The sequence below is a fragment of the Aspergillus brasiliensis genome, assembly GCF_001889945.1.
Source record: "Aspergillus brasiliensis CBS 101740 unplaced genomic scaffold ASPBRscaffold_36, whole genome shotgun sequence".
NCBI classification, from domain to species: domain Eukaryota; kingdom Fungi; phylum Ascomycota; class Eurotiomycetes; order Eurotiales; family Aspergillaceae; genus Aspergillus; species Aspergillus brasiliensis.
This window is the reverse complement of record NW_027137477.1, coordinates 7,174-32,023: the sequence shown is the minus strand read 5'-3', so window position 1 is coordinate 32,023 and position 24,850 is coordinate 7,174. Positions and strand designations below refer to the sequence as shown.

Below are 24,850 nucleotides of genomic sequence, written 5' to 3'. Positions count from 1 at the left end.
GTATAGCCACACTACACAAGACATATAAATAAAATTTTATATATACAAATCCTATAATACATATATTATATATAGTTTATTAATTTATTATATCTATACCTGATCCTTATATTTTAACCTATTTGAAGCAAAACAGTTAACCGAACGGTTAAATTTATCCACTATAAGACAAGGTAATCAAATAAGGGAGAAGTGAGTTGGTAAATATGTATCTCGTTACCAATCAGAGGCACGGTAGATAGTACTCCGTTATGGGCTACAAAAATTGTCCACAGTCTGCAATGGAGGGCTTAAGCTTTCTATCCCCACTGCACGGATTGATGGTCCGATGTAATTTTGGTAATCACATGATCATCACGCCACCTACAGCAGGGCGAGACACAACTATAGCGTTAGTACGAGACCTGGACAAGTGAGACAAGACCAGCAATCTTGATTAGAGCATGAAAGGCTCAATACAGGCAGCCAAATCTCGAAGGTGACGAGGCCCAATCACACGAACAGACCTGGCAATTGATCCATTCTGCTAATCCATGATTTATGTCGTTTCAAGTTTCTATCGATTTTCAATCTGCACTCACCTCTCTGATCCTTGCTACTTTTGAACACAGGCTCGAAGAAATCTAAAAGGTTGTATTGAAAAGTTAGCATTTGCCTCTTATGTTTCCTGCCTTCGGCCTTCTGGGCCTCTCGCAAAGGGTTAGATCTACCCGATGACTCCGCCCAAAATATTGTCTCTCCCTTCTCTACCACCAAATCGTGTGATGATACCATAAAACCGGTAACCCTCAGAAGATTATAGATGTACTACATCATGGGCACGGAAGGGTCACATACAGAGAATCGGTCTCTTCACCATCGCAGGCAATACGGTAAAAGCTGTAAATTATGCCGCGTCAGAAAGGTCAAATGTGATAAAGGCACACCATGCTCGAATTGCGCCGCCTCAGCAAAGGACTGTGTCTATCTGAAGCCCATGCGCCAGCGCAGGGATAACTCTGCACCGGAAGGTATTGACCGGTTGAGGAATTCGTTCCAAAGCTCGGAGGGCTCTTTGGACGGATCCAGAACTCTGGTGAGATGATAGCACGATACCATGCCATTGCGAGAGACCAGCTAACTGTATTGTCAGCTCCCTAGTACCCCAGGTCAGCGACCTGTGAGGAGCTTTGGTCATCTAGCCATCAAAGAAGAGCGCAGTCGGTATATGAGTGATAGGTTTTGGGTCTCTCTCGCCGACGAGGTAGCATGCCCGTACCGCAAAACTTGTGAGCAAGTCGAGGTATACTGACTAACGACTCATAAGGCAACAGGGTTTCGAGACGGACTACAACTGCCTCCAGTAGCAAGAGACGACTACTCTGAGATAGATTTGTCGCCCATAACGCATTTCTCTACGAATCATTCCCTTTTTGTTTCCCGTTACCCTGCTCACTTGCTACGCAAGTTCCATCCGCCAGCTGACAAAGCGTTCTTAATGTGGAATTTTTTTCAGCAGAATGTCTCTCCGCTGGTACCCATTCTGCACAGACCGACAGCATCTAATTTAATACGGAATATGTACGAGAGGCCGCAGTGTCTAAGCCCGGATTCAGAAGCACTTCTCTTGGTAATATATCTGGCCGCCGTTATCAGTATGACAAAGGACCAATGTCTTACATACCTTGGTATAAAGCGTGCAACATGCATCCAAAAATTCCGCTTCGCTGTAGAGCAAGCTTTATCGAAGGCTGGTCTTCCTCACACGGACAGTTTGGTTCTTCTGCAGGCTGCAGCCCTGTACCTCACCTGCATTCGCCGTGAGGACGCGTCCAAATTTACTTCTTCAATGACTTCACTTATCCTACGACTCGCACAGGGACTTGGTCTCCACCGCGACGGGACGTTATTCGGTCTGAACGCATTTGAAACAGAGATGAGGCGCCGTCTCTGGTGGCATATCTATATCCTGGACATTCGCGCATCCGAAGACCAGGGCATTGCCCGTCAAATACAAGGAGGCATGTTCGACACACATCTTCCATCGAACATCAACGACGAAGATATTGTGCCGGAGTTGGATAAGGTACCGCAAAAACGTGAGGGCTTCACAGACGTAACTTTTCTCCTTGTCCGGTGCGAGATTTCCCTGGCTTTCTCTCACGCAACTTCCAACGGTGCAAACACAATGCCAAGCCAATCAGATGCCAATGTCGCGAGCTTGGATTGGTTTCACAGAATCAGACAATACATCGAGGAAAAATACCTAAGAATATTCGATCTCAGCGTGCCGATACAGTGGGTTTGTGCAACAACTGCACGATTGATCTTCTCAAAGTACTGGATAATAACTCGATATTCCCTTCCCAACTCCTCCGGTAGCACAACTAGCACCTCATGTGCTGAACGCAGCAGGCTCCTTGCCCTATCACTGGAGGTTCTAAAGTACTCCCATCTCCTGGAACAACACTTGTGCACTGGTGGATGGGCCTGGCTCTTCCAAAGCTATATTCAATGGCATGCGGTCGCGCTCATCCTCTCTGAGCTTTGTGTCCTTCCGCGCTCGCCCAGAACAGAGCAGGCTTGGGCACTTATTAGCGTTGTCTTTGACACCTGGCAATCAGATACGAGCCAGAAAGGTTCCATGCTTTGGGAACCGATCATGAAGATGAAAGAACAGGCGGATGCCTCTCTGCGGCAGCAGCTCAGTGCCACGGACGGGAACCGGGGTAATTCATATCCCATACTACCATGTAGTCCAAAGGACTCCCTCGGGTATGCAGGGTTCATCCCACCCGGACAAGACAATGTGCTTCCAGACGTGGACTGGCTGTCTAACACGATGTTGGTACATCCACAGGATGATGACCAAGCACAGAACCCTACGGCCAGAGCTGCACCAACCTTCTTCGATCAATATAGTGCGATAGTGTCGATGTTCGATCATCTTCACGAAACAAGCGGTCTTGATTCCATCCCTTAGCTGAGCACATATGGAATAAAGCCGCTGTAGATTCATTTATAAACCCAGATAAAGAAAGTACTTTGAACAGAGACACCCAAGGTTGGGATTCCTTCCCCTTTGAGCTCAGTAGCGTCTCACTGTCTTCGATATACTGCACTTCCGTCACCTAAACACTGTGGAATGAATTGGTGTACAAGAGTGCACGGAGGATATGCAGTGTTTGTAAAAAATGCTACCTTGACCTAGAAAGAGGCTTTTAAACAAGACACTTGAGTCATCAGACGTATGTTCTTTTTTGCTTTTCAATTATTTGCAATTGTTATTTTCTTTTTAATTCAATAGTTAAGACGCCCCATAGCGGATTATCTCTCCGCTCTTATATATAAATAGATATATATATATACATGTCCGGGTTGTAATAAGAATCGTTTCTTTCCAATAAATGACCAGCAAACCACGAGCTAGATACAGGGTTCCCTAGAAGTTGTAAATACTACGGGATATGACATTGTCAAGTGTACGGACTGTCTCCTCCAAGTACATTGATTTAAACTTTCACCTATGTATTCTCCGAACCAGGGACTGGGTAGTGTCGCACTTCGCTAACTTGTTGACTAGTACTCAGACACTAGTATCTGAAGGTCTAAGGGACCGAATCTAGTCGCGGTACGGAGACCCCCCCCCTCACTGAAGAAAAAAAAAAGTCTACTAAGCCGCAGGAAATCTACCGGGTAGGGATGGAGAAGTGTAATTTCAATTTCATGTAATTACACTATTTCTTTGGCAAGATTTCATGTAACGGGTTTTGGCGTTTATAAGCCAAAAGATGCGCTAGTCTCTATAGAGAGATACTAAATGTATTAATCTATATCTTTGATGATACCCAGCCAATTAGAGCTTAGCTCCTGTATCCATTTCTATCACAAGATGCAATGAAATTGTAACGACTTTGTGGAGTGAAATTTCAATATTCTGTAATGCCTCAAAATATTGAAATTACACCATCCATACTTCCGGGAGGTTGATGCCGTGCAAGTTCGCCTCGGATTAGCTCTTCCTATCTCCGAACCGTTCATGGGCTACTGCATCCTCAGTACCCGGATCTGTCGGGACATCGTTCCACAGCGATGAGGGGAGGGACAACCTGAGGCGCAGTTCTCCCTGGAAACTTGAACCATGGTTTGCCACTAGGGAAGTACGCCCATCCGGGCTAAATCCGATCCGAAGGCACCCGGTATAGTTCCGCCCCACCGCAAGTCGCAACTACATTTTGTCGAACGAAGTTCGCAGCTAGCAAAAAACGATGGAAGTGATACATCGACTATCAATGCAGAATAACAAGTTCTGGCATCGTGAACTTCATTATCATTCACATATAATCGCGTCTGAGTTTCCGAGCTGCCATGGCCAACGTTGCTGTAGTTACAGGTGGAGGTAGGTTCACTTTCTTCCATTCTCCTTAAACTTTGAAGGAAATAAAAATAGTTGACGAAATTGGTACAAGCATCGGGCATCGGCCTTGCCGTTTGCGAGCTGCTTACAGCTGAAGGGTGGCATGTTGCAATAGTCGACCGAACGACAGATGGGACCGCAGTTGCCAAGAGATTGAACGCAATGTTTGTCGAGGCGGATGTTAGTGACTATAAGAATGTCTTTGATGCCTTTTCAGCCGTCTGGAGGCGATACGAACGCTTGAACTTCGGTAAGTAGACATTGAATAACACTTCTACATACCGACAAGGTCTGACAGCGAGACTGACTCGGAAATTGATACCATGATCCAGTCTTCGCGAATGCTGGAATTATCGAGCGCCAGTCATTCTATTCGCCTCCTCAAGGAGACCATGGAGGGCTGGTCCCTACTTTCGATATTAGCACAATCAACGTCAACTTGTCTGGTGTTATATTCACGTCGCATGTTGCCCTTCAATTCTTCCGAAGAGGTGAAGATGCTGGTCCGAAATCAATAATAATGACCTCTTCATCTTCTGGCTTATATCCCAATCTGTCTGCACCTATCTATGCTGCCTCCAAGCATGGCATCGTGGGTTTCATGCGGTCAATCGCGCAAAGGCTATACAGTCAGGATGGAATCAGTGTCAATTGTATCAACCCTGGAACTACGAGGACGGGTATCATAGGTACCGAAGAGTGGAATATCTTTCCAGCGGAATGTATAAGCACTCCTGAACAAGTCGCCACCATTGTCAAGTCGATCATTGAAAGCAGCTCGTTTCATGGCCAGGCCGTGGAAATCGTGGTTGACCAGACCTTCCCGAGAGGCCCGCCCCCGTTCCTGGATGAAAGAATGGAGCGTTTGACAGCGTGTGCTGACAGGCTCATTGGGTGATATGTTGGTAGAGGCTTGTATTCAGTTTAACTATCCGGTCAACGGGTAGGATATAGCCGGAAACCAGTAAAGCTATATGGTAATGGCACGGAGATGCACCCCTACCAAGCAATTGGGCGTTTCTTTATATATATATATTTTTTTTCCTTTTAGGTGTTCAGTGCGAAGCACTTAAACGACTCAACTATCTTAACCGACTCTGATCATCTGTCATATCACGCTTCGCTGCAGATTATCCTTTTTTCCCCCAATGTTAATGCTTAAGCTTTAAGCTACCTTTCCTTTCTTGCAGAATTTCTGGTCATGATTGTCGGTATCATTTCAATTGGACTCAGAGGATTAAATTCAATATATTGTGTACAACCCGATAATACCCGAAGAGTAGTATATCCAGTTGCATAGATAATCTTGAATGCTATGCTGTGTACGAATATATCAAACAATGTTGCTCTCCAACTTTATTGACCGGTTCTTCCGAAGCCCCTTTTTACCAGTGAACGCGAAGTAAACGATCGAGCGATTTTGAAATTTGTGTCATTTCAACGCGTGGCTTCACCTCGAATAGAGCAACATGATCGAGTGAGAATAATTAATTCCACGATCCCAATTCAGTGGACCACAAGCGTGAAACAAAAAAACAAAAAAAGACCTTATATATACCCTACTCTCTCGCCCAGGCCTTAGTCAAACCAGAACGGTGACGGGCTTAGGTTAGGTGGGCGGTAAAGAGATGTACCAAAGGTTGCTCCACGTAAGACTGTATATGTTAAATGTATGTTGAAAGGGAAACAAGTTCAAGACTCCCTAAAAGAGTCTCAATGGGCCAATGCCAGTAAGACGCGTGAGAGCTTACCCATCGGTAAAGACGGCAAGTTTGCGAGATGGAAGCCCTTAGACGGGATCTGCGGAAACGGAACCGGAAAGCAATAGAATCCGAATTGCGAGAAAGCCGAGCCCCTAGGAAGTCAAATGTACAGCATCTTTCAGCTGAGGTCATCCAGATGCATACTCGCGTAGCCATTTCAACAACGATATATATTCGCTGTCCTTGGCCTCCTAGACGTACCGGCTCATAATACTCAGTTTCAATCCACAATGTCACCACTAGACTTGAAATCCTCATCTTCATCTCGTCCTGCCGAACCAGGCGCCTTCTTCGTGGGAGGTCACTTATCGAATGACAGCCTGCCCGAAGATGACCCAACCATAGGGTATCAGCTGAACCATTTCATGCTCCGTATAAGGGACCCGGCTCGTTCCCTTCACTTCTATACCAAGCTTATGGGCATGCGGTTGGTCTTTACATTCAATGGTGGGCCATTTACGGTACACTATCTGGGCTATCCTCAAACACCCAAAGACCGCGCCGATCTGCACTCCTGGGCCACAAGGCTCACTGCGCCAGGAGTACTTCCCAAGACGCTCGGCTTTTTGGAGCTAAAACATATCCACGGGTCTGAAAGACCCGTAGAGGAAGGGGGTTATGAGGTTGCAACCGGGAATCAACCACCTCATCTGGGATTCGGGCATTTGGGTTTCACAGTTCCTGATGTGTGCCACGCCGTGGAAAGACTTCGGGCAGAAGGCGTGGAGGTCGTGAAGGATCTCGGGGTGGCTGAGCGTGAGAATATCCCGCTGACAAGGTGGGAGGAAGAGCGAGGTGTTGGCACTGGACACCTGCACCCAAATTACAAGAGGAACTTCTGTCATGTCGCTCTCGTAAAGGATCCTGTGAGTTCCAATAGCATTTTCCCCCTACGTTCTGTCTCTGGGCAAAAAGCAAGCAGACAAGACTAACATACATCTTTAATAAGGATGGATATCTTGTCGAACTCCTTCCCCAAACTATGTAATGGGTGTATTAGGATTTTCCCGCTGAAAGAGTCGGATCTATAACAGTCGAAGTACAAAATAAATAGAGGGAAGAATAGACCCTATCGGTTATGTGATACGTGGAGAATTGAGTAATATCTGGTTGGCAAAAAGGCAGTGGAAACAGAGCATTGGGAGACAGTTTTCTGTACCATCCATAGCAGAGCTGAAGCTTTAGCAACCTATGTGAATGTATATATATATCACCACTTTTCCACCCATGGGCGGAGCTCGAGCTCGAAGGACAACGCCGTCCGTGGCTGTTGATGTATATTCCAGTAGGTTTCGGCAATCTGTGCAGCAACATAAGCTAATGATCCCATCTCTAACTGTCCTCGGGCCAAATCTTACCGCATCGGGATTCAGTTTTGCATCTTCGTGGTCCAGAAGAAATTGTTGCGTTCGCGGCGTATCAATCATGCCGTCAATGATAACGTGCGACACGTGGACACCCCGTGGGCCAAACTCTCTCGCCAGCGACTGAGCTAACGCGCGTAGTGCAAACTTGCCTGCAGCGAACGTTGCTAGACCTGGACCCCCTCTCAAACTGGCAGTTGCCCCAGTGAAAATGAGCGTTGGAGGCGAACTCAGCTCGGTTGAATTCAGTAATAAGGGCAAGGTTGCTTTGGCAAAATTGAACCCGCCCTTCCTATTCAGAGTCCTGGTGTTACACACTTGTGGTGCAGCTGGACTGGAACACGTACACATGCGTATTGAAGCCTTGTTCGAATTCCGCCTCTGTCAGGTCCAAAAATGACTTTTTCACGAAACCACCGCCCAGATTAAAGACTGCCGCTGCGAGGGGGAGGCTGCCAAAGAGACTATTGATTTGCTTGAATGCCGCTTCCATACTCTTGTCCCCGGACAAATCTGCACTGACTCCGACAGCTCTTCCGCCCTCGTTGTTGATTTCGCGGGCGACATCTTCAAGACTGGCTGGATTTCTCGCCAACAGAACGACCGGATATACTTTAGCAAATCGTTTCGCAACCGACCTTCCCTACATAGCTCCGTCACATTACATATGGGCTTCGTGGTATGGACGCTGTTGGTAAGGGAAAATCTGGACGCACCGTACCTGGGCCGACCCCAGCAATGATCGCGAATGCTTTGACTGACATTGGTGTACGTGCGTTGCAGAAATGCGTTGATGATTGTCGCCGTAGGATAATCACTATGTCATGGGGTTTTGATGCACCTTTTAGTGCCTACTGGCTCGGGGAATTGAGTTGGCAATGTGATCCAGCATGACATCATGACAAAGATCATAGCTAACTAAGCAAGGGCCTTGGAAGCTGGGAATAACTAATCAGCCGATGTTCAGCACTACTAGGTTTGCGGGTTAAAATCACCGCGGAGTACTGTATACCGTGGATGTGATTGGCAAGGGTTTGATCTCCTCCTGTCTCCGTGTCTCACCGGAGCTCTCTATAGTCACTTCCATTCTATTGATCTAGCTACAGAAGGATAGTGAAGTGACAATCCCGGTCGTATTTCCATTTTTTGCACGGCCATCTCGGGACTCCGACAACAGACCCAATCTCCGTGCGTATCCGAAGATACCAAGCTAAACACCCAGCTTCACTTTTACAAGGAAATGAGAACTCTAATAATCGTGGATTCATATTACACGTTGTGTCTCGAGGAGACTGAAGCGGGGTGCACAAATCGACTTCTTGCTCGCAGAGAAGGCCCATAGACCTGAAAGGCAATAGGAATGGGAATCATGAGTAGGGCAAGGCCGGCCAAAAGAGTGCCGGCCCATTGAATCTGCATGTTCGAGAACATCTGCCTGGAGAAAAGAGGGAAACATGCTCCGAGGCCTGATCGAAGCATTGTGTTGGCCGCAACAACCGAGGCTGTTCTATTCCCATAATCAGTCAATGTCCGGAAAAAGTTAACTAATGTGGGGTTTTATGACTAACACAGATGGATATGAGTCGATAAGGTAGTTGAAACACTGGATGAAAATGCAATACATTCCAAATCCGATCAGCACTCCAGCGGACGTGGGCGCCATCCAGTGAACAGACGAGGTATATGAAGTCCAAGCAAACCTGTTCGCATTGATAAGCTTCGGTGAAAGTCGTAGGCCGAAGGGATAAAGCAACGCGGCTGGATATACCCAACTTACCAGAATAAGCCCACAGCAAAGGCTACACTGCCAATGACGGCTTGTGGGAGTCGCCACTCTGGGATAACAATGCCTTCATTGGCGGCCAATCTCCTCGCGTAGGCTCCTTGCTGAGACAGAATCAGGAGCCCACCGACAAGTTCTCCCCAGATTAAGCTAAGAAGAGGTAGTGTCGCCACCGACGAGCTCATGTGATGGATAGTCTCAAAGACAAATGGGTACGCTACCAGGAACGCGTAGAGAAGGGCATATATAAACGAGACGTACAGAGACATGAGCAAGACAATGGGTTCCGCAACGAGAAGTCGTAACGGACGCGTGAGATACTTTTGGGCCCAATCTTTCAGCGCCATGCCATGTCCTTGCGTTTCCCGTTTCCTCAGGATAATGGGGGCATAAGTCTCTGGCATGAAAGCGGCAAGCAGTAATGAGCTACAGAACCCCATGATGGCTGGAATATATAAGGTCCATCTCCATTCCAGGCCGTTCGCGACAAATATTCCAACAATGGGAGCTATGAGGGGCGCCATAAACATTGCCATGGCGTATATGGCAATGGCCACACTGCGTTGCAAAGTTTGATAGATATCGGCATAGACAGCTGGAGCGATGGAAAGCGGGCTTGCTGCGCAAAAGCCCGCAAAGAAGCGAGTAACGAGTAGTGTCTGCATATTATGAGCCACTGCCGACCCAATAGTAAAGATACTGCACCCCAGCATTCCCACGTTAAGCGGCCAATACCTTCCAATCACCTCGGAGACTGGGGCCCAGATTATGGGCCCAAATGCGAATCCGAGCACATAAAGAGTTGTCCCAAGGTCTGCCACTACTGATTTTATTTCGAATTTCTCGCACACCTGGGTGACACCTGCGGCGTATATTGCGCTCGTGAAGGACGCGGTGATCGTAGCAAAGCATACAATGATTGAAATCCTTAGTCTAGACATCCTGGTTAGCAATGGTTGAAGTTCTCTGATTCAACTGTGGCACACCATACCGCCTACATGTAGACCACTGATGGGGGTGGGATGGTTGAGTCGTTTCCATATCATAGGCCTGGACACGAGTGGATTGTTGCGACCTACTTGTCGCCTGGCAGATCTGGCCGCCTTCTTGGACCTCGGCAGGGTCAGCGGCCTGTGAGGTCGTCTGAAGTGGATACGAATCCCTTTCGTTGGGTGCAGCAGAAGTTGCCATCGAGAAACACTTTTTTCTTGTATCCAACAACTATTATTAAATTTATGGAAGATGGTTTGACGTTAGCAACATTCTTCCTGACACGATAAAGAAGGAAGCACCCTCTTAAAAAGACATCCCTTAACCGATAGAGGTACTTTGTTCTTAAGTCCGAGCCAATAAGCTGTGGGGTGCTCAAGGTTGATTGGCTCGGAGTTATGAAAACCTCTCGAAAACACAGTCATTCTCGGCTAAGGCATTGCCATTCCCTCGACAACACTTACGAGGATTCAATCTGTCAAGATGAGTGTGGAGCGTCGAACACGGCAGAGAAAAGTTCTCTCTTGCCAGAGGTGTCGCCAAAGAAAGCTGCGATGTGATCGCCATATTCCGTGTGCCGGCTGCACAAAGGCCCAGTCCCCGTGCGTTTTTAGCACCCCTGGTGACTGTGTACAGACACGGCCTTGCCGGGCATCAGCGGCGAGCCGCTCTTATAATAACAAAGCCGGCCCGTTGCGAAAGATCCTTCCAGCACGACCGTACGATCTGGCTGTCCATGAACATGACCAGCACTTGACAGGCCAGCAGGCGTTTTATCAGGGACCAGTATCGGGAGACATTCTCGGACAGTCCGCCCCAATACTCGACACGAAACTCGTCACTGTGTCAGATCTCATGCAGGTTAGTTTATTCGCGGCGTGTGTTACAGCGTGGTAGGCACTAACAGACTCAGCTTGATAGCATTCGCAGTGCCGTGTATGGTGACGAAGACATTTTCTTCGATACGAAGAATGCAGCGCTCGATGGCGATATAAAAAGAATCTTGTGGCAAACTATAGAAGCTGAACGGGCGGAAGGCTTGGGAATTTTTGACTCTGAAACTGTCCTCTCCCTTGAAGATGTGAGGCCGACAATTCCATCTAGGGAGGTGGTGGACATGTTGATTCAAGATTACCTGAGAACCTTCGGGGCAATATTTCGAATCATTCCCCTTCGAGCTTTCTACAGCGCATATGACCACTTCTTCCGAAGCCGTAGCCCTCCAAGCCTTTCATTAATGGTTCTTCTTCTTCCAATGATGGCAATCGGTGCCCGCTTTGTGAGATCTGGATATTATGGTCGGCGGTTATACTCGCTAGCACGGCAGTGGATAAGTTTTGTCAAAGCCACACTCGCTACGGACCCCGTCGTGATTCCCTTGTTAACTACCCTCCAATGTCGTTGCCTGCTTGTTCTAGCTACGCAACTATACTCTTCCTCCCGGGAATCCCTGTGGATCGCTGCAAGCTCCATGTTTCAGTCAGCCATCCTGATGGGCTTACATGATGACCGCCGTGCCGCCATCATCATCCCAGATGCTGAGCTACGACAGCAGCTATGGTTGGCTACAACAGAGCTCACAGTACAGGCAGCATTGGGTTGCGGAGTATCCCCGTTGATGCCTGTCAATATACCGCGCCCAGATAGCGGAAAGAATGAAGAAGCTGAAAACGTTCCCCTGTCATCAAGGGGAAAATTGGATGGTAATTCTATTGAAGGCATTTTGTCACGCTCGTTTGCAACACGTTTGCAAATCGCTCAGGCACTGAGCGATGGTGTTGTGAACATGCCCTATGAGAAAGTTCTTGATCTCAGTAAACACATCGGGCAGATGATAAGCGAGATTCACCGACTTTCATCAAGAGTCAAGTCTACAGAGCAAGCCGATGACACCAACCCGTTCGTATACAGTATGCTCAGTCTTATGTTGCGCAGATTTATGCTGGCACTACATTGGCCTTGGCTTCTTCGAGTCCAGACTGACCCCCGCTACTACTACTCCCGGAAAGTGTGTCTGGATACTGCATTGGCATTAGCGCGCCTAAGTGACAATATCAGCTTCCGGGCTTTGGTGGGCACATCCCACGGTATGTTTCGGACGGTGTCGGAGTCTGTGCCAATGGCCCTCTGTGTGGAGATAATGTTGCAAGTCAACGAAAGAGGATTGGACGGCGAGACATTTCAGAGGCAGACTTCATCTAGGGAATATGTGCTTGCGTGTCTGGCGGGCATACAGCTCACTATAGAGGAAGGACTACAGTCCGAACCCCGCAACGTGCAATATTGTATACTACTCGGCATGGCTATAGCACAGGCTGAGGCAATGCACAAAGGTACTGCATCAATCAAAGGCGTAATCCTGAGAGCAGCAGAACATCATGCTATCCGAACCCAAGATCTGGTGCAGGGACCGGATAGCCGCCGTCCAGCCCTCAGAAGCGATAGCCCTCCTAGTATTGAGAGAGGAGGGCAAGCCTCCTTCCCGTGGCCCTCGGAGCTCTTCGGCGAAGAGTTCTGGTTATCATTGAGGCTGTTGGCTAATACGTCGTAGCTACCTCACGGAATGTTACGCTGACGCAGAGACTTGGCATTGGTGGCATTTACATGGTCTGGACAGGGCAGCGCGACTATGTATGGAGAAGCCTTTGTAGGGTGATTTGTTTTTAAAATGAGAACTGTAGAGGGAAAGTTGCGCTCAAACATTTTCAAATCGTCCAGTCGGCCTTTCCAAAGGATTCGAGAGGTGTGTAATAATGATAACACAACAGAAATCAGACGTTTTCCGCATAGATGCTATCGCCATCTTGGAGGACCCCTGGAATATGCACGGGGTTGAAAGTGCCTGAAGCCCACAGAGCATGCTCAAAAGGCAACGAAGTGGGCTCGGTGTTGCGATGTAAGAAGGGATGTGCCAGGAGTAATGGCACCTTACAAGTGTTCAATGTCGTTCACTTCACTACATAATTACTAGCTGAATCAAACCTGGTTTGTTACATGGTTTCTTACAGTTCCTTTCGGCTTGAGCTACTGGTGGAAGAAGATGTGTGAATTCGGCCCACTTAAGGAGTAAGCCCGGAACCTTCGGTCAAGCTTCCGTGGGCCACGTCTGGCTTAGGGGTGTTGAAATCTTAATTTCAAAAAGCCATTACGGAAATATTGAAATTTCACTCTAAAAAGCCGTTTGAATGTCAAATCATCACGTGATAATAGTAGATCATATTCTAATCTTTAATTGGCAAGGACATAGTCTAATGAAGTTAATGAATCTATATAAGAGTACAATCTAGCGCCTCGTATTCCCAAAATCTGTGACATGGGATGTTGTCCAAAAACTATGTTATTTCAGGAAACTGAAATTACACTCTGAGGACACTCCGGTCCGGACTGCGGAGCCCAGCGGCCGCAGTTGACTCCAGGCCCGGCCGGCGGAGTACGGGAAAGTGACCCGCTCATACTTCTTTACCAATTGCTCATTGCCGCGGGTATCAACTGAGCTATCGGAGACTACCCTAAGATACGAGATTCGAAAGGCGGCCGCCCAGAGGACACTATTGTCGTGTGAATAACAATCATGCCGCTCATTGCGGTAGGTACCCGAAAGGATTTGCGGCCGCACCTACTAACTAGTCTGCCGTCCTAGTCTAATTTGTCCATCCGCGGCCCAAGATTACATCGTCAGAAACCTTTATAAACGGGAAGATGCCCATCGACTTCGCTCCTAGTCAAGTAATTACAAATTTTATGCTTAATTCCTATATCACTCGTTTTTCATCCTCCGATGGCCTAAAAAGCTTTCCCAATGACACGAATTTGGTTCATCACTGGGTCCTCCCGCGGCCTTGGTCTTGCAATCACCGAAGCTGCTCTGAAGAACGGAGACTCTGTCATCGCCGCTGCAAGAAAGCCAGAGCAATTGGCAGGCCTGGTCAACAAGTATGGCTGTGACCGCATCTTTCCAGTTGCCCTGGACGTCTCTTTTTACGAAAAAGCCCTCGCAGCTGTCAAGGCCGGGCACGAGCGATTCGGCCGTATTGATGTTGTCGTCAACAATGCAGGATACGCAAATACCGCCTCTGTCGAAGATATTGACATCAATGACTTCTACGCCCAAGTCGATACCAATCTCATGGGTGTCGTCAATGTGTGTAAAGCGGTCCTGCCGCTTCTTCGTCTGCAGCAATCTGGTCATATCTTCCAAGTTTCCTCGCTGGGTGGACGTATCGGTTCCCCAGGACTCGCTCCCTATCAATGCGCCAAATGGGCGGTCGGTGGATTCTCAACTGTTCTGGCTCAAGAGGTGGCACCTTTCGGCATCAAGATCACAGTGTTGGAGCCTGGCGGTATCCGAACCGATTGGGCTGGCTCATCCATGCGGATTCCTCCTGTGAGCAAGCCTTACCGGAACACAGTGGGTGCGTTCGCCGAGCTCTTGCGCAAATCTTCCGGAAAGGAACCGTCGCTTCCTGAAAATGTTGTGGACATTATCCTCAAGCTTCTGAGCGAAAAGGAGCCACCTTTGCGTCTGCTCGTCGGCCCAGATGCTGTTGAGTATGCGGCAAAGGCTGCTGAAACCCTCGCGGCATCTGACGAAAAGTGGCGCGAGCTAAGTATTTCTTCTGTGTGATATCGTGTCAGTAACTCGATAAAGTATAGTCAGATCGTCTTCTGGAAAAATTGGCTTTTGTATTCCTTCTCCAAAGCCTCAAGCGTTGCAAGATAGACACCTAGATCAATCAGAAAATGGCATCGGAATAGGAGAGGGATGTTCAAAATCGTACCTGCAGCTTTCCACCTGTGATCGAAGCGGCGCAATACCTCCACACAGATGGCTTTTTGCGTGGCGTGATTGCCGCTATTGTCCTCCAGATCCATCCAGGCCAACGTAACACAGACCCGAAATAGAGAGTGCAGTACTAGAGGACAGAGGCTCTCCAAAGCAGCGCCCGAAAACGTTTCCCCTAATATCTTTGCATATTGCACAATCCGGGCGGTGGTCTCCCTCAGTAATGCTAGAGATTGTACCGCCACTTCACGAGCTATAGGTACAGCCTCTGTTGTCCACAGTTTGCCCCCTGGAAAGAAGTCACAACTGTGACATTCACTGACTGTCATAAGGGAACTAACATAAACCGATGATTCAGCCACGACACATGTAGATCAACGCAACATTTTCTCTTACCTGAAGCAAAGGGCCGCTGCAACGTAGAAATTACCCGTCATTCCCGGATCACTTGTGAGGAGGATAAGGAGAGAAGTGGTGGTTTGGCTTAGTAACCTTAGATCTTCCAGGACAAACGTTGGGTCGAGGGACTCATCGTTGCTGTGTCTAAGAGCATGGCCGAGCATGTTAGAGGCCTGTGCCATACGTGCGAATGGGCTGACGGGTACAGTGGCTGGGGTTGACAGTGACAACCTCTCAGGTGGGATCATTTCCTGCGGAATCATCAAATAGGATTAGATAGTTTGGCATCGAAGGCAGCAGGAATCAATGTGTTACCCCTTTCACCCAGGACATCTCATCTGCAGGAATGGATGTGTCACATGATGGGTCTTCAGTGCACAACTGCCGACAGCCTCCTCCGACTGTCACGCATCTGAAGCTTGGAGTAAATAGCATGATCACGGCAGAGAAGAATATACAGACCTATCAAGTATTAAGATAAGCCACCACACCCTTTGTCTTTCTTCCCAGTCGAGCCATGTGCGCGCTCTTGGTAAAATCTTGGGGGCACCATTGTGGTTGATACCAAGAGATATTCCTTGCCTGGCACAGGAACCTACGGAAATATATGCCGCAGGCAAAACACCATGTCCAAGCTCATACACTGCAATGAGCAGGTGGGCTTGAAGCTTGAGGAGTGAGTAGACACCTTCAAGCTCCAAACTCAAGCAAAACCTCTTCGCAAGTATGTATAGATGCAACTGGTCCGCATCATCATGAACCGGTACGTGTTGGATAAGTCGCATGGCCAACAATAGTAGCGCAAGGTCAGATCTTGTGTCAGCTGAAGCGACACCCATGAGTCGTTCAAGCCTTGGCCTATTGATAATGGGCATCCATGTATTGACAGTTTCGAAGTACTGGGTGATGATCAACTCAACCTCCGGTCGAGACCCAATCGCTTCAGACACTTCCTTTGGGATCGCAGTCTCCGGGGCGATGAGAGGAGGGCTAACATATTGGGAAATCTCCGAATCTAGAAATATCGCCCGTACATACAAACGATGTGAATGAGCATCAGTACTCGGGAAGCTAGTAACTGGTGATGGGTAGCGAACTGGCAATGCTGCTGCCTGGGTCTGACTTAGGCGCCGGACAAGTTCCTCCAGCTCCTCAATTCTTGCTTGAGAATTGTTGCTTGCCTGTGTTGAGTAGTTGCACTCACGATCCATCCTATTCATTTTTAGTATGGACTACGACGATATATCTCCCTAGGCAATCTTACCTTGTACATGATGAGCAGCTCGGTAGTCTCTTGTCGCATCGGCGCTTGTTCTTCTTGCATCTTGCGCACGCACGTGCGGCCATTCCCTGTGGCAGATATTCATCCATTGTGATTTAAGAAGGAAGAAAGGAGGAAGATGATCAACAAAGGTTAGACGGTGCTGCGGTTGCCGACGGCTTGCCACTATCTGTCCGTTCAATCGTATCTGACCATCTAATGCGGTACAAAGACATTGGCTGGTGGGCAGCTCAGACTGTCGGCTCCGGAGCCCGGGTTCTTGTGGTTCCGACGGAGGATTGGACCAAGCGCAGAACTCGAAGGTGTATTTGTTGCGTTGACAACGGCTACTAAGCTCATTCGGGCTGCAGTAGAGCGGCTGGATCAACCAGCTTGCGCACCATTTCAGCTCCTGGACAATCGATTCGCGTACAAGGCAGTATCGATAAACAGTCGCTTGAGATTGCGCTCCACGGTTTGACAATTACCCACTGGCTTGGATGGTTCTGGACTCTACATCTTTGTAAACAAACTCTACATAATACCTGTCTTACATTAGTGCCGACCACATCGCTCAGTTTAGGAATCCTTAACATACTATAGTCTTTGCCTTCCTAGTACAATAGTTATCCTATCCAAGGGCTACATGACACGCTCAGACTCCGGATATTGGGGCTGGTCACGGCTAGTATCAAACGGCGACTACCACCATTGCGGCAGGAGCTATAAAATGGACTTTTAGTATCCAGAATCTTTCCTTAACAACGGGAACAATGATGAAGCTAGTTTAGTCATTATCAGAACCGTAAAGTATATATTTCTCATTCTATATTTCTATCTTTCAAATCCAACTTACTATCTCCAACCAATACATAGTTTATCACGGTTAAGTATGCGAGACTGCCTTCCTGGTAGGAAGTACTATCCGGTACCCGAATGTAGACGTTTTTCAGGGAAGACTATATAAGGTGGTGTAGATGTGGGGAAACATACTGAATGTTGTGCAGGTCTTGGTGAGACCTTGTCTCCTTGTCTGCACGGTCTTCAATCTGCGAACCGAACTAAATGCAGCGATCAGAAAGTGCAATTGGAAGGTCGTCAATGCCAGGTTCAATATTCAGGAAATTGCGCGTCTCCGTACGATCTTGCGCGAATTTTCTAAAGGGACAATTCCGTATGCTGGAAAAAGACGGGAGAACACATCTATATATATTGGACACCGGATCGTCCTATTGCTTGAAATTCAATCCAATCATGTGTATCCTTCAATTTGCGAAGATTCATATGACCGTCTCCGGAGACATTGACTGCCTTCAATGATTATACTATAGGCTAGTTCATGAACAGCACCAGCCCTACACGAAAGGGAGGGCATACTGAAGAGTTTTGTGAATGATGCATTGTGAAATTTGACAGCTTTCGTAATATAATTATGTGGCGTGAATGTTGTCGGGATTGGATACTGGTAAATTTGAAAACACATACATTGATGACGCTTGGTGTCTGTGATGTATAGTTATTTCAGGTTAGCTACTCAGAAGATTGTATAAATTTTCAGTATTTGGAGTGCTTTGACTTGCTTTCGTTTCGGTTTGTTCAATCTTACTTTTCATCATGAGCAATGAGAAATTAATTTTTCGTACAGTGTGAGTTTCTGCCTGTGCGATGACGAAATTTTTATGCTTGGGACAAAGTCTTTGTATGCAATTTCAGGTACTGTTTGTGTGGTGTAAGTTGTTGTCTGTGAGATATGAACGACTTTATAAGATACAACTAGCTTGTCGGGGTGCCAGCAACATGATTAGCTACCCTGGTGTCCTTAGTCCAAAAGTAAGAAGACAGACATCCTATATTAGACTCTGTCTCAAGAACCCAATCAATGTAATGCCCAATAGCATGATCACTACTCCTCTATACTATGAAGAAATCAACTGTAATCACGGCAAGGGAAGCAATGGTGGAAACACCCTCCTCCTAGATCTTATGACCCGCGTCGGGATGTGCTACATGGTTAACCTTGATATCTTGTTCCTACAGAAGTAAGCGGAAACAATACACTTCTTATTCTTTGATACCATCGCCAAATCCAGAGAGTGATCAAGGTATAGGGTAATATATTAACGGCTTTCGCACTCGGAGTATATACATGGACGGAGCCCAGGTAGAAATGTGATCAAGCGTCATGAATATAGTCAAGGATATAGAGCAGTGCCGGACTGCTAAAACTGAGAGCTTGAGAGGTATTTTTATAGCAGCAGTTACATTTCTTACCAACACATTATCACCAGTAGGTAGCTGCAATTCCGACACCGAAGGGGGATAACATCGACGGACCATGTGAGGGCGTTGGGAGCCGGGAGTTCTCTCCATGAAGATATCAACGCCCAAGTTACAGAGGGTATGCGGGATGTCGTACATGTGGAGCTTTGCCACAGGATAAGCTAATGGGACATTCAATTGTTTATTGACGTCCAAAAGCTTTCGAGTCGATCCGGCACAGAGCACGGTGCCGGTTGAAACTATTTTTCTTGCTACACCGGTAGCCACATGCATACCCCTCTTTTTCTCTACCTGGTAGTAGTTTTGACGGAGCTCTATGAAGTCTTTTTGAACTGTGCCTTGTCTACCTACATCTGTTTGCTGACTGGGAGGCATTCCACTTTATTGTTGAGTTACCGATCATACTATAGTAGACTGTAGTTTTAGATGCTCTCATTCCATTGCTGCGAAGATCGAAGGATCATAAAACGTAAAACTTGCATAGCTTGGACACTTGTCATTTCCATACTTGTATTGTCATGTGACCTCACGTTCAAGTAAGCCTGAATACTTTCGATAACACGGCCGTTTTCAAAGGTGCATCTATGCTGGTCACAATCGAATATAAACTCGGATTTCTTCATGGTCCTGTTAATGATCAGGCCGTAAACGACTATTCAAAATGACTGACAGGCCCCTTTCCACCACCACTTAAGGAACTGTCTCATGCAGCCAATGATGAATATATTCATATCTCAGGAGACGACACCTAGAGTCCTCCAGCCATTGCAACGCCCCTAACAGTACTTTGTTTCTAATCGACGAGTCATTGAACTGCGCAGTGATACATATGAAAGCTTGCTTACTGCTGTAAAAGAATCTCGACCAGAATTTCTAAACGCCCAATTCGATCATCTAGTTCGCGCCATGGTTTCTGACGTGTTTGACGGGGCTTGTGTCTTCGCTGACCAGTGGTTCTCTTAATGGCTCGGAGCTCACAAACCGGAGAGGGGGCTAGTGATGGAAGGCTGGATCTGTGTAGGTACTCTGACTCTGTCTGTAGAGTGGGCCGGGGGGCGGGGGCCATTGTAATGAGCCCACGGGATGGATAGCTGGATAAGGACTACAGAAGGCAGTATATGTATGGAGACGAGGGTCAGAAATAGGAAGACATTTATATATGTAAAGGTACACTGGCGACGAGTGGTAACCGAGTCATCGGGATTTGGCGAGGCCGAATACCGAGACAGAACCGTTATGCAATCCTATTCAATATTAAGGAAACACAGTTTCTCTAATGGCACACTTAAAACAGCAACATAACAGTATTTCACATTGCCTTTAAGGAAAATTTGCCTCCAGTAGCAACGGTCCTTCTTATGCCTTCCTTCCAGGGAGCTGGGTCTGTAAATCCAGAATCTTCTTCACAGCTGGTCGATCTTCCAATGCTCGCAACCAGCGGCTCAAGTGAGGGTACTCGGACTGTAGATTGATATATTCCCCGGCCACCCATGGCACAAATTGGAACCATATAACGAACGAAATATCTGCATAACTGCATCTCCCTCCCACTAGGTAGTCCTGGTCCTTTAAGACGCTGTCGAGGACCCCCGCCACCCGTCGGATTTCGTTAACGTATCGATCGTAACAGCTCTGAATGAACTCTGGGTGGTGAACCTTAAACCAGACTGCTTGTCCAAAGTACGGCCCCTGCCCGGACATCTGGAAATGTAACCACTGCTTGGCTTGGAACCACTCAGTGGTGAAGGCGGGGAAGCTGATCGTGCGTGTTAGATCATATGTCTCGACCAGGTACTCGATAATTGCACCAGATTCCCAGAGTGTCAATTGTTTGTTATTGGGATCTATGATGGCCGGCACACGGCCATTAGGATTGATGTAGAGGAAATCAGGTAACTTCATCTCGGGAAATTCTAGAAAGCAACACTCGTATGGGAGGCATAGCTCTTCCAAAATCATGCGGACTTTCTTCGGATTGGGACCGGCATGATGGGTATAGAGAATAATGGGCAACATGATAGAGGCTATCAATATAACAAAGTCTGTAAAATCCTTTTGATACCTGATGTATACTATCCACTTCTATACCCGCCTAATTTATACTGTTCGGAGACCATTCTTGAAAGTTCAGGGTTCACTCTTGACTCCACGCGAGCCGCAAAGATAGCTTACGAATCAAGCTCCAAATGGACATGTCCCCTCTTCCGCGGTTGACTGTACTCCGGGGGCCTTGGAAGTCGTGAGGGCGATGCCAGCTCCACGTCAAGAATTGAATCAGTTCAGGTGTCGCAAAGAGTCCGGTCGAGGCCCATAGACAAACCAGTAGGAGTAGGCCTTACCGTCCACGATATTCATGCGTAGTAGTACTATCTTCTATGTGTAATTCTCGATGAGGCAAAGCTGCGGCTTGTCCGTCATAGGAGCTGAGGCATTTTTTCCGAACCAATCACCGCCACGGCAGACAGTCTCCCGAAAGAATCAATCTCACAAGCATCACCTTACTGATGTAACAAAGGACGAGGCCAGCAACGGCTGCAATTTCTATTCTCTGAAAAGCATCCAGCGGCATAGTTGTAGTGCTCAAGAGCCTGCCGGGCCGGTTCCCCGGTGCAATTGCTTGCCACACAGGCCCAGCCTTTCCCACCATCCTCTTGAATGAGCTTTTCACAAAGAGGCAGCCGCCTTTAATATTTCTATCTTACTCTCAGATGCATGTAAGCAAAGCAGAGCGGTTCTAATTTATTCCACCGAGGCTGAGAACTCGAGGGACCGGATTTGCTACCCGCATGTAATGATAGCCATTCCTAGGCGCTCAATTGCGAGTATCCATGCCCTCGCACCATATCCACAGCAATGGCGAGAGTCGAAGCAAATCTACGTCGCGAAGCACCACGGATAGCTAAGGGTGGATGGCCAGTATTGAATTGATTCGACGGCAGGGAGACAGAGAAGATAGAGTACAGTGACAGACAATCTGTCTAGTAATAATACATTACTCTTACATGGATTCAGTGGCGGCATGGACGCTGGAACCGGACTGATTTCAACCGTTAAGCTCATTGGCTTTTACTTCTGCATGTTTTTGGGCCTCGCCGTCACCCCGGACCACCTTCCACCGTGCCCGATCCTCGGATCGCCATAGAGTAATTTAGCGATCTACCTTATCGTTCGGAAGATCGACATTGCTGCCAGCAGCGTCGCTGACTAAAGAAAATGCGTTCCTTGGAAAGCAAACCACAAACTGTGACGAGATTGCTAATCATCCGAGTTGCACTACGGTAGAGTTGCTTTGTCGCAAACTTTCCTCTATGCCCGAAGGCCGAATTTGTCACCGACAGTGAGATCAGCAATAACGACGATAACAATGCTTCGACTTAAGTACCCAGGATGTTACCTGCCCTCGCCCATCACAAACATACTAGACTTATCGTGGGTTTCACCGAGTCAAAGATTTCCACTCACTTGATCTTTACTCTCCTTTATTCATATGATCTCCAATTATACATGTGGCGATGGAGCTATCACCCGGCGAAACGGTTCAACTGGAAAAGTTCAAGGAGCTTCTCCTACAGCATGGCTATGTCCTCTCCAGTGTTCGGGAGGGGACGGACGACACAACTCTTCTGTGAGTATTAGACTTCTGCTAGGAGATTGTTGTATTCATCGTCTAATTTGCATTCATTTGCTCCTTCCAGCCGCTACTTGCGCGCCCAGAAATTCGACACCGTCCTTGCATTTGGCCAATTCCATTTCGCGCAAACCTGGCGCAAAGAACATCACATCCGTGAGTTCTACGAAGAAGTCGAAGTTAGCTTCTACGAGAACTCTCGACGCATGGTACATAATCCAAGCTCCCTGAACCCATCTTAGACCGCTTTGCCGACATCCCCTTGTGCCGTGTGATAGTATCCGCAATGGACCGGCCGGCGTGATATGGACGGCCGTCCAGTCTACGTGTTTCCCGTGCGCCATCTCACCAAAGGCAAGCTCAAAGCCTACCTGAAGCGGCTCGAGAGCTGTCCAACCGCCAAGTCATATGACCTCTCCCCGGCCGACCTGCACTTCCATGCCTTGTACGAAAACCTGCTGCAATTTGTCTTCCCGTTGGCATCCCAGCTGTCCCATCCTCAGGCTTCCCGGCCGATTAGTGCGTCGACCCACATAATCGACGTCAGCGGGGTGAGTGTTCGGCAGTTCTGGGGCATTCGGAAATACCTGCAGGAGGCGAGTGTCGCCGCAACCACGCACTACCCGGAGACCCTTGGCCGCGTATTTGTAAGTATCTGCCCCCTGCTCCGAGATGTATCTGTGGTCGGGAGTCTAATGAGGTGCCCTGCGCTTCAGGTAGTCGGCGCGCCCGCCTTCTTCAAGTCCATCTGGGAAGTTATTAGTCAGTGGTTTGACCCGGTGACACGTTCGAAGATCTTCTTCCTCTCCGCGGACGAGACCCACGAGGTGCTCCGGTCTTATATCGATGAATCTGACCTGCCCGTTGTGTACGGCGGGCAGCTAGACTGGGAGTGGCAGGATCTGCCCAAGTTGGACGAGCCTGCGCAGCGTTTGGTGAACCACATCTACGAGTCCAGTGAGCAGGCTCCAGTGGTGCCAGAGGGGCCAGTTATATTTGAAAGCGGGTGCTTCCAGTTTTTGGGGAGTGTCAACGGAAAACTAAGACGCAATGCGCTGTGTCTGGCCCGAGACAGCTCCCTATCCCCTCTTGGATCTGGTCGTGCGAATTAAATATAACTGTCTTCCGATGAGTTCTTATGTAATGGTCTTACGGAAGTGTTTTGAGTTCCACATTCTACTGTGTCTACTGGAATATGTATGATAATATTCTCATCCGGCAAAAATGTTTCTTCTTGTAGCGGGTTGCCTTATAATCATTTACTCAAGTTGATTATGTATGAGAATAATGAGATTGAGAAGAAATATAAGAGATGCTTCAGTAAGATTTATTGGCCAATTTATAAGATTTTCTAATTCTTCCAGCTTAATGATAGAAAGACGAGTAACATGTAATATGAAAGTCTGCAAACCTGATTTTCTATCAGATGTGTGGGAGGGTCCATGTATACAAGCTTCATGTAGATATAGAGGTATTGTTTGAAGATAATATTTCTCTATTCAAGTAGCCGCTGGGGTGATGGGCAGTAAATAGCCAACTTCTTAATTTATTATCTTCAGAGTTCGGTAAAATATTTCCAGAGTTCAGCATTTCAGCCATAGATTGGGGTCTATAGTTGGAGACCATAGTAAATTAGAGTAAGCTGTACAACTTTTATATATACTCTATATATATAGTGGTCACTGCAGCAGCACCTACTGTCTTCTTTATTATAAAAGAATAGATAATTACTACTATAGTATTTTACTTCTGGTACTCCGGCTGATATATAGTAAATTCTTATAGACATGGTAGGCATATCTTACCAGATATATTTGGAGACTGGTAAAACCTTCAGAATCTCCTTGTGTAGTCTATCAAACCAGAATTAGATTTCGTAATAGATATAGCACTTTCTTACCTACTATTCCACATAGCAGTAGAAATTGGGCGAGTAGTACGGAGTAGTCTCAGACCATGATCTTTGAGAGATCGGCAGCTAGCAGCAGGGATTTCCACAATACAGTATACAGCGGAACGGTGGCGAACCGTTATCGATGACCTCACAACTATAGAACCGTCTTAGTACGTCATCCTGTGATCCGTTCTAACTATCACACGAGCTTACTACTGTCAGTTATTGAATGCGACTTCGTGTTGTTTAGTAACAGAATTGTTAAAGCAGCATTTTTATCGAGTCATATCTCCCCCCCCCCCCCCCCCC

At 47.4% G+C, this 24,850-nt stretch overlaps 10 protein-coding genes across 10 annotated transcripts; 6 read left to right on the top strand and 4 right to left on the bottom strand.

Moving 5' to 3' along the window:
• Positions 1-560: 560 nt before the first annotated feature.
• Positions 561-3,218, top strand: ASPBRDRAFT_669946 (uncharacterized protein). Its single transcript, XM_067628823.1, has 3 exons — positions 561-1,075; positions 1,133-1,243; positions 1,307-3,218. Exons 1-3 carry the CDS (start codon positions 803-805, stop codon positions 2,960-2,962), a joined length of 2,040 nt encoding a protein of 679 aa, XP_067472903.1. The 5' UTR covers positions 561-802; the 3' UTR covers positions 2,963-3,218.
• Positions 3,219-4,347: 1,129 nt separating this feature from the next.
• On the top strand, positions 4,348-5,294 carry ASPBRDRAFT_70276 (uncharacterized protein; the record flags this gene model as incomplete). The annotated part of the gene is made up of 3 exons (XM_067629064.1): positions 4,348-4,378; positions 4,449-4,646; positions 4,729-5,294. The coding sequence occupies 3 exons, from the start codon at positions 4,348-4,350 to the stop codon at positions 5,292-5,294; spliced, it is 795 nt and encodes a 264-aa protein (XP_067472902.1).
• Positions 5,295-6,389: 1,095 nt separating this feature from the next.
• On the top strand, positions 6,390-7,147 carry ASPBRDRAFT_139656 (uncharacterized protein; the record flags this gene model as incomplete). The annotated part of the gene is made up of 2 exons (XM_067619114.1): positions 6,390-7,025; positions 7,109-7,147. 2 exons carry the CDS (start codon positions 6,390-6,392, stop codon positions 7,145-7,147), a joined length of 675 nt encoding a protein of 224 aa, XP_067472901.1.
• A 152-nt stretch (positions 7,148-7,299) lies between these two features.
• Positions 7,300-8,336, bottom strand: ASPBRDRAFT_669940 (uncharacterized protein). Its single transcript, XM_067628822.1, has 4 exons — positions 8,240-8,336; positions 7,871-8,166; positions 7,518-7,815; positions 7,300-7,459 (listed from the first exon to the last, which is right to left on the bottom strand). The coding sequence occupies exons 1-4, from the start codon at positions 8,285-8,287 to the stop codon at positions 7,370-7,372; spliced, it is 732 nt and encodes a 243-aa protein (XP_067472900.1). The 5' UTR covers positions 8,288-8,336; the 3' UTR covers positions 7,300-7,369.
• A 456-nt stretch (positions 8,337-8,792) lies between these two features.
• Positions 8,793-10,347, bottom strand: ASPBRDRAFT_60360 (MFS transporter; the record flags this gene model as incomplete). The annotated part of the gene is made up of 4 exons (XM_067628217.1): positions 8,793-9,030; positions 9,092-9,223; positions 9,301-10,239; positions 10,298-10,347. 4 exons carry the CDS (start codon positions 10,345-10,347, stop codon positions 8,793-8,795), a joined length of 1,359 nt encoding a protein of 452 aa, XP_067472899.1.
• Positions 10,348-10,779: 432 nt separating this feature from the next.
• ASPBRDRAFT_35770 (Zn(II)2Cys6 transcription factor) lies at positions 10,780-12,847 on the top strand (the record flags this gene model as incomplete). The annotated part of the gene is made up of 2 exons (XM_067623382.1): positions 10,780-11,157; positions 11,204-12,847. The coding sequence occupies 2 exons, from the start codon at positions 10,780-10,782 to the stop codon at positions 12,845-12,847; spliced, it is 2,022 nt and encodes a 673-aa protein (XP_067472898.1).
• Positions 12,848-13,894: 1,047 nt separating this feature from the next.
• ASPBRDRAFT_490055 (uncharacterized protein) lies at positions 13,895-15,046 on the top strand. Its single transcript, XM_067626216.1, has one exon. It carries the CDS (start codon positions 14,096-14,098, stop codon positions 14,918-14,920), a length of 825 nt encoding a protein of 274 aa, XP_067472897.1. The 5' UTR covers positions 13,895-14,095; the 3' UTR covers positions 14,921-15,046.
• Positions 15,047-15,471: 425 nt separating this feature from the next.
• ASPBRDRAFT_60358 (uncharacterized protein) lies at positions 15,472-16,825 on the bottom strand (the record flags this gene model as incomplete). Its single annotated transcript, XM_067628216.1, has 4 exons — positions 15,472-15,729; positions 15,794-15,890; positions 15,941-16,690; positions 16,743-16,825. The coding sequence occupies 4 exons, from the start codon at positions 16,823-16,825 to the stop codon at positions 15,472-15,474; spliced, it is 1,188 nt and encodes a 395-aa protein (XP_067472896.1).
• Positions 16,826-20,375: 3,550 nt separating this feature from the next.
• Positions 20,376-21,035, bottom strand: ASPBRDRAFT_35766 (glutathione S-transferase family protein; the record flags this gene model as incomplete). The annotated part of the gene is made up of 1 exon (XM_067623381.1): positions 20,376-21,035. One exon carries the CDS (start codon positions 21,033-21,035, stop codon positions 20,376-20,378), a length of 660 nt encoding a protein of 219 aa, XP_067472895.1.
• Positions 21,036-22,531: 1,496 nt separating this feature from the next.
• On the top strand, positions 22,532-23,759 carry ASPBRDRAFT_212009 (SEC14 family lipid-binding protein; the record flags this gene model as incomplete). The annotated part of the gene is made up of 4 exons (XM_067621950.1): positions 22,532-22,644; positions 22,715-22,856; positions 22,926-23,294; positions 23,364-23,759. 4 exons carry the CDS (start codon positions 22,532-22,534, stop codon positions 23,757-23,759), a joined length of 1,020 nt encoding a protein of 339 aa, XP_067472894.1.
• Between the last annotated feature and the right edge of the window lie 1,091 nt (positions 23,760-24,850).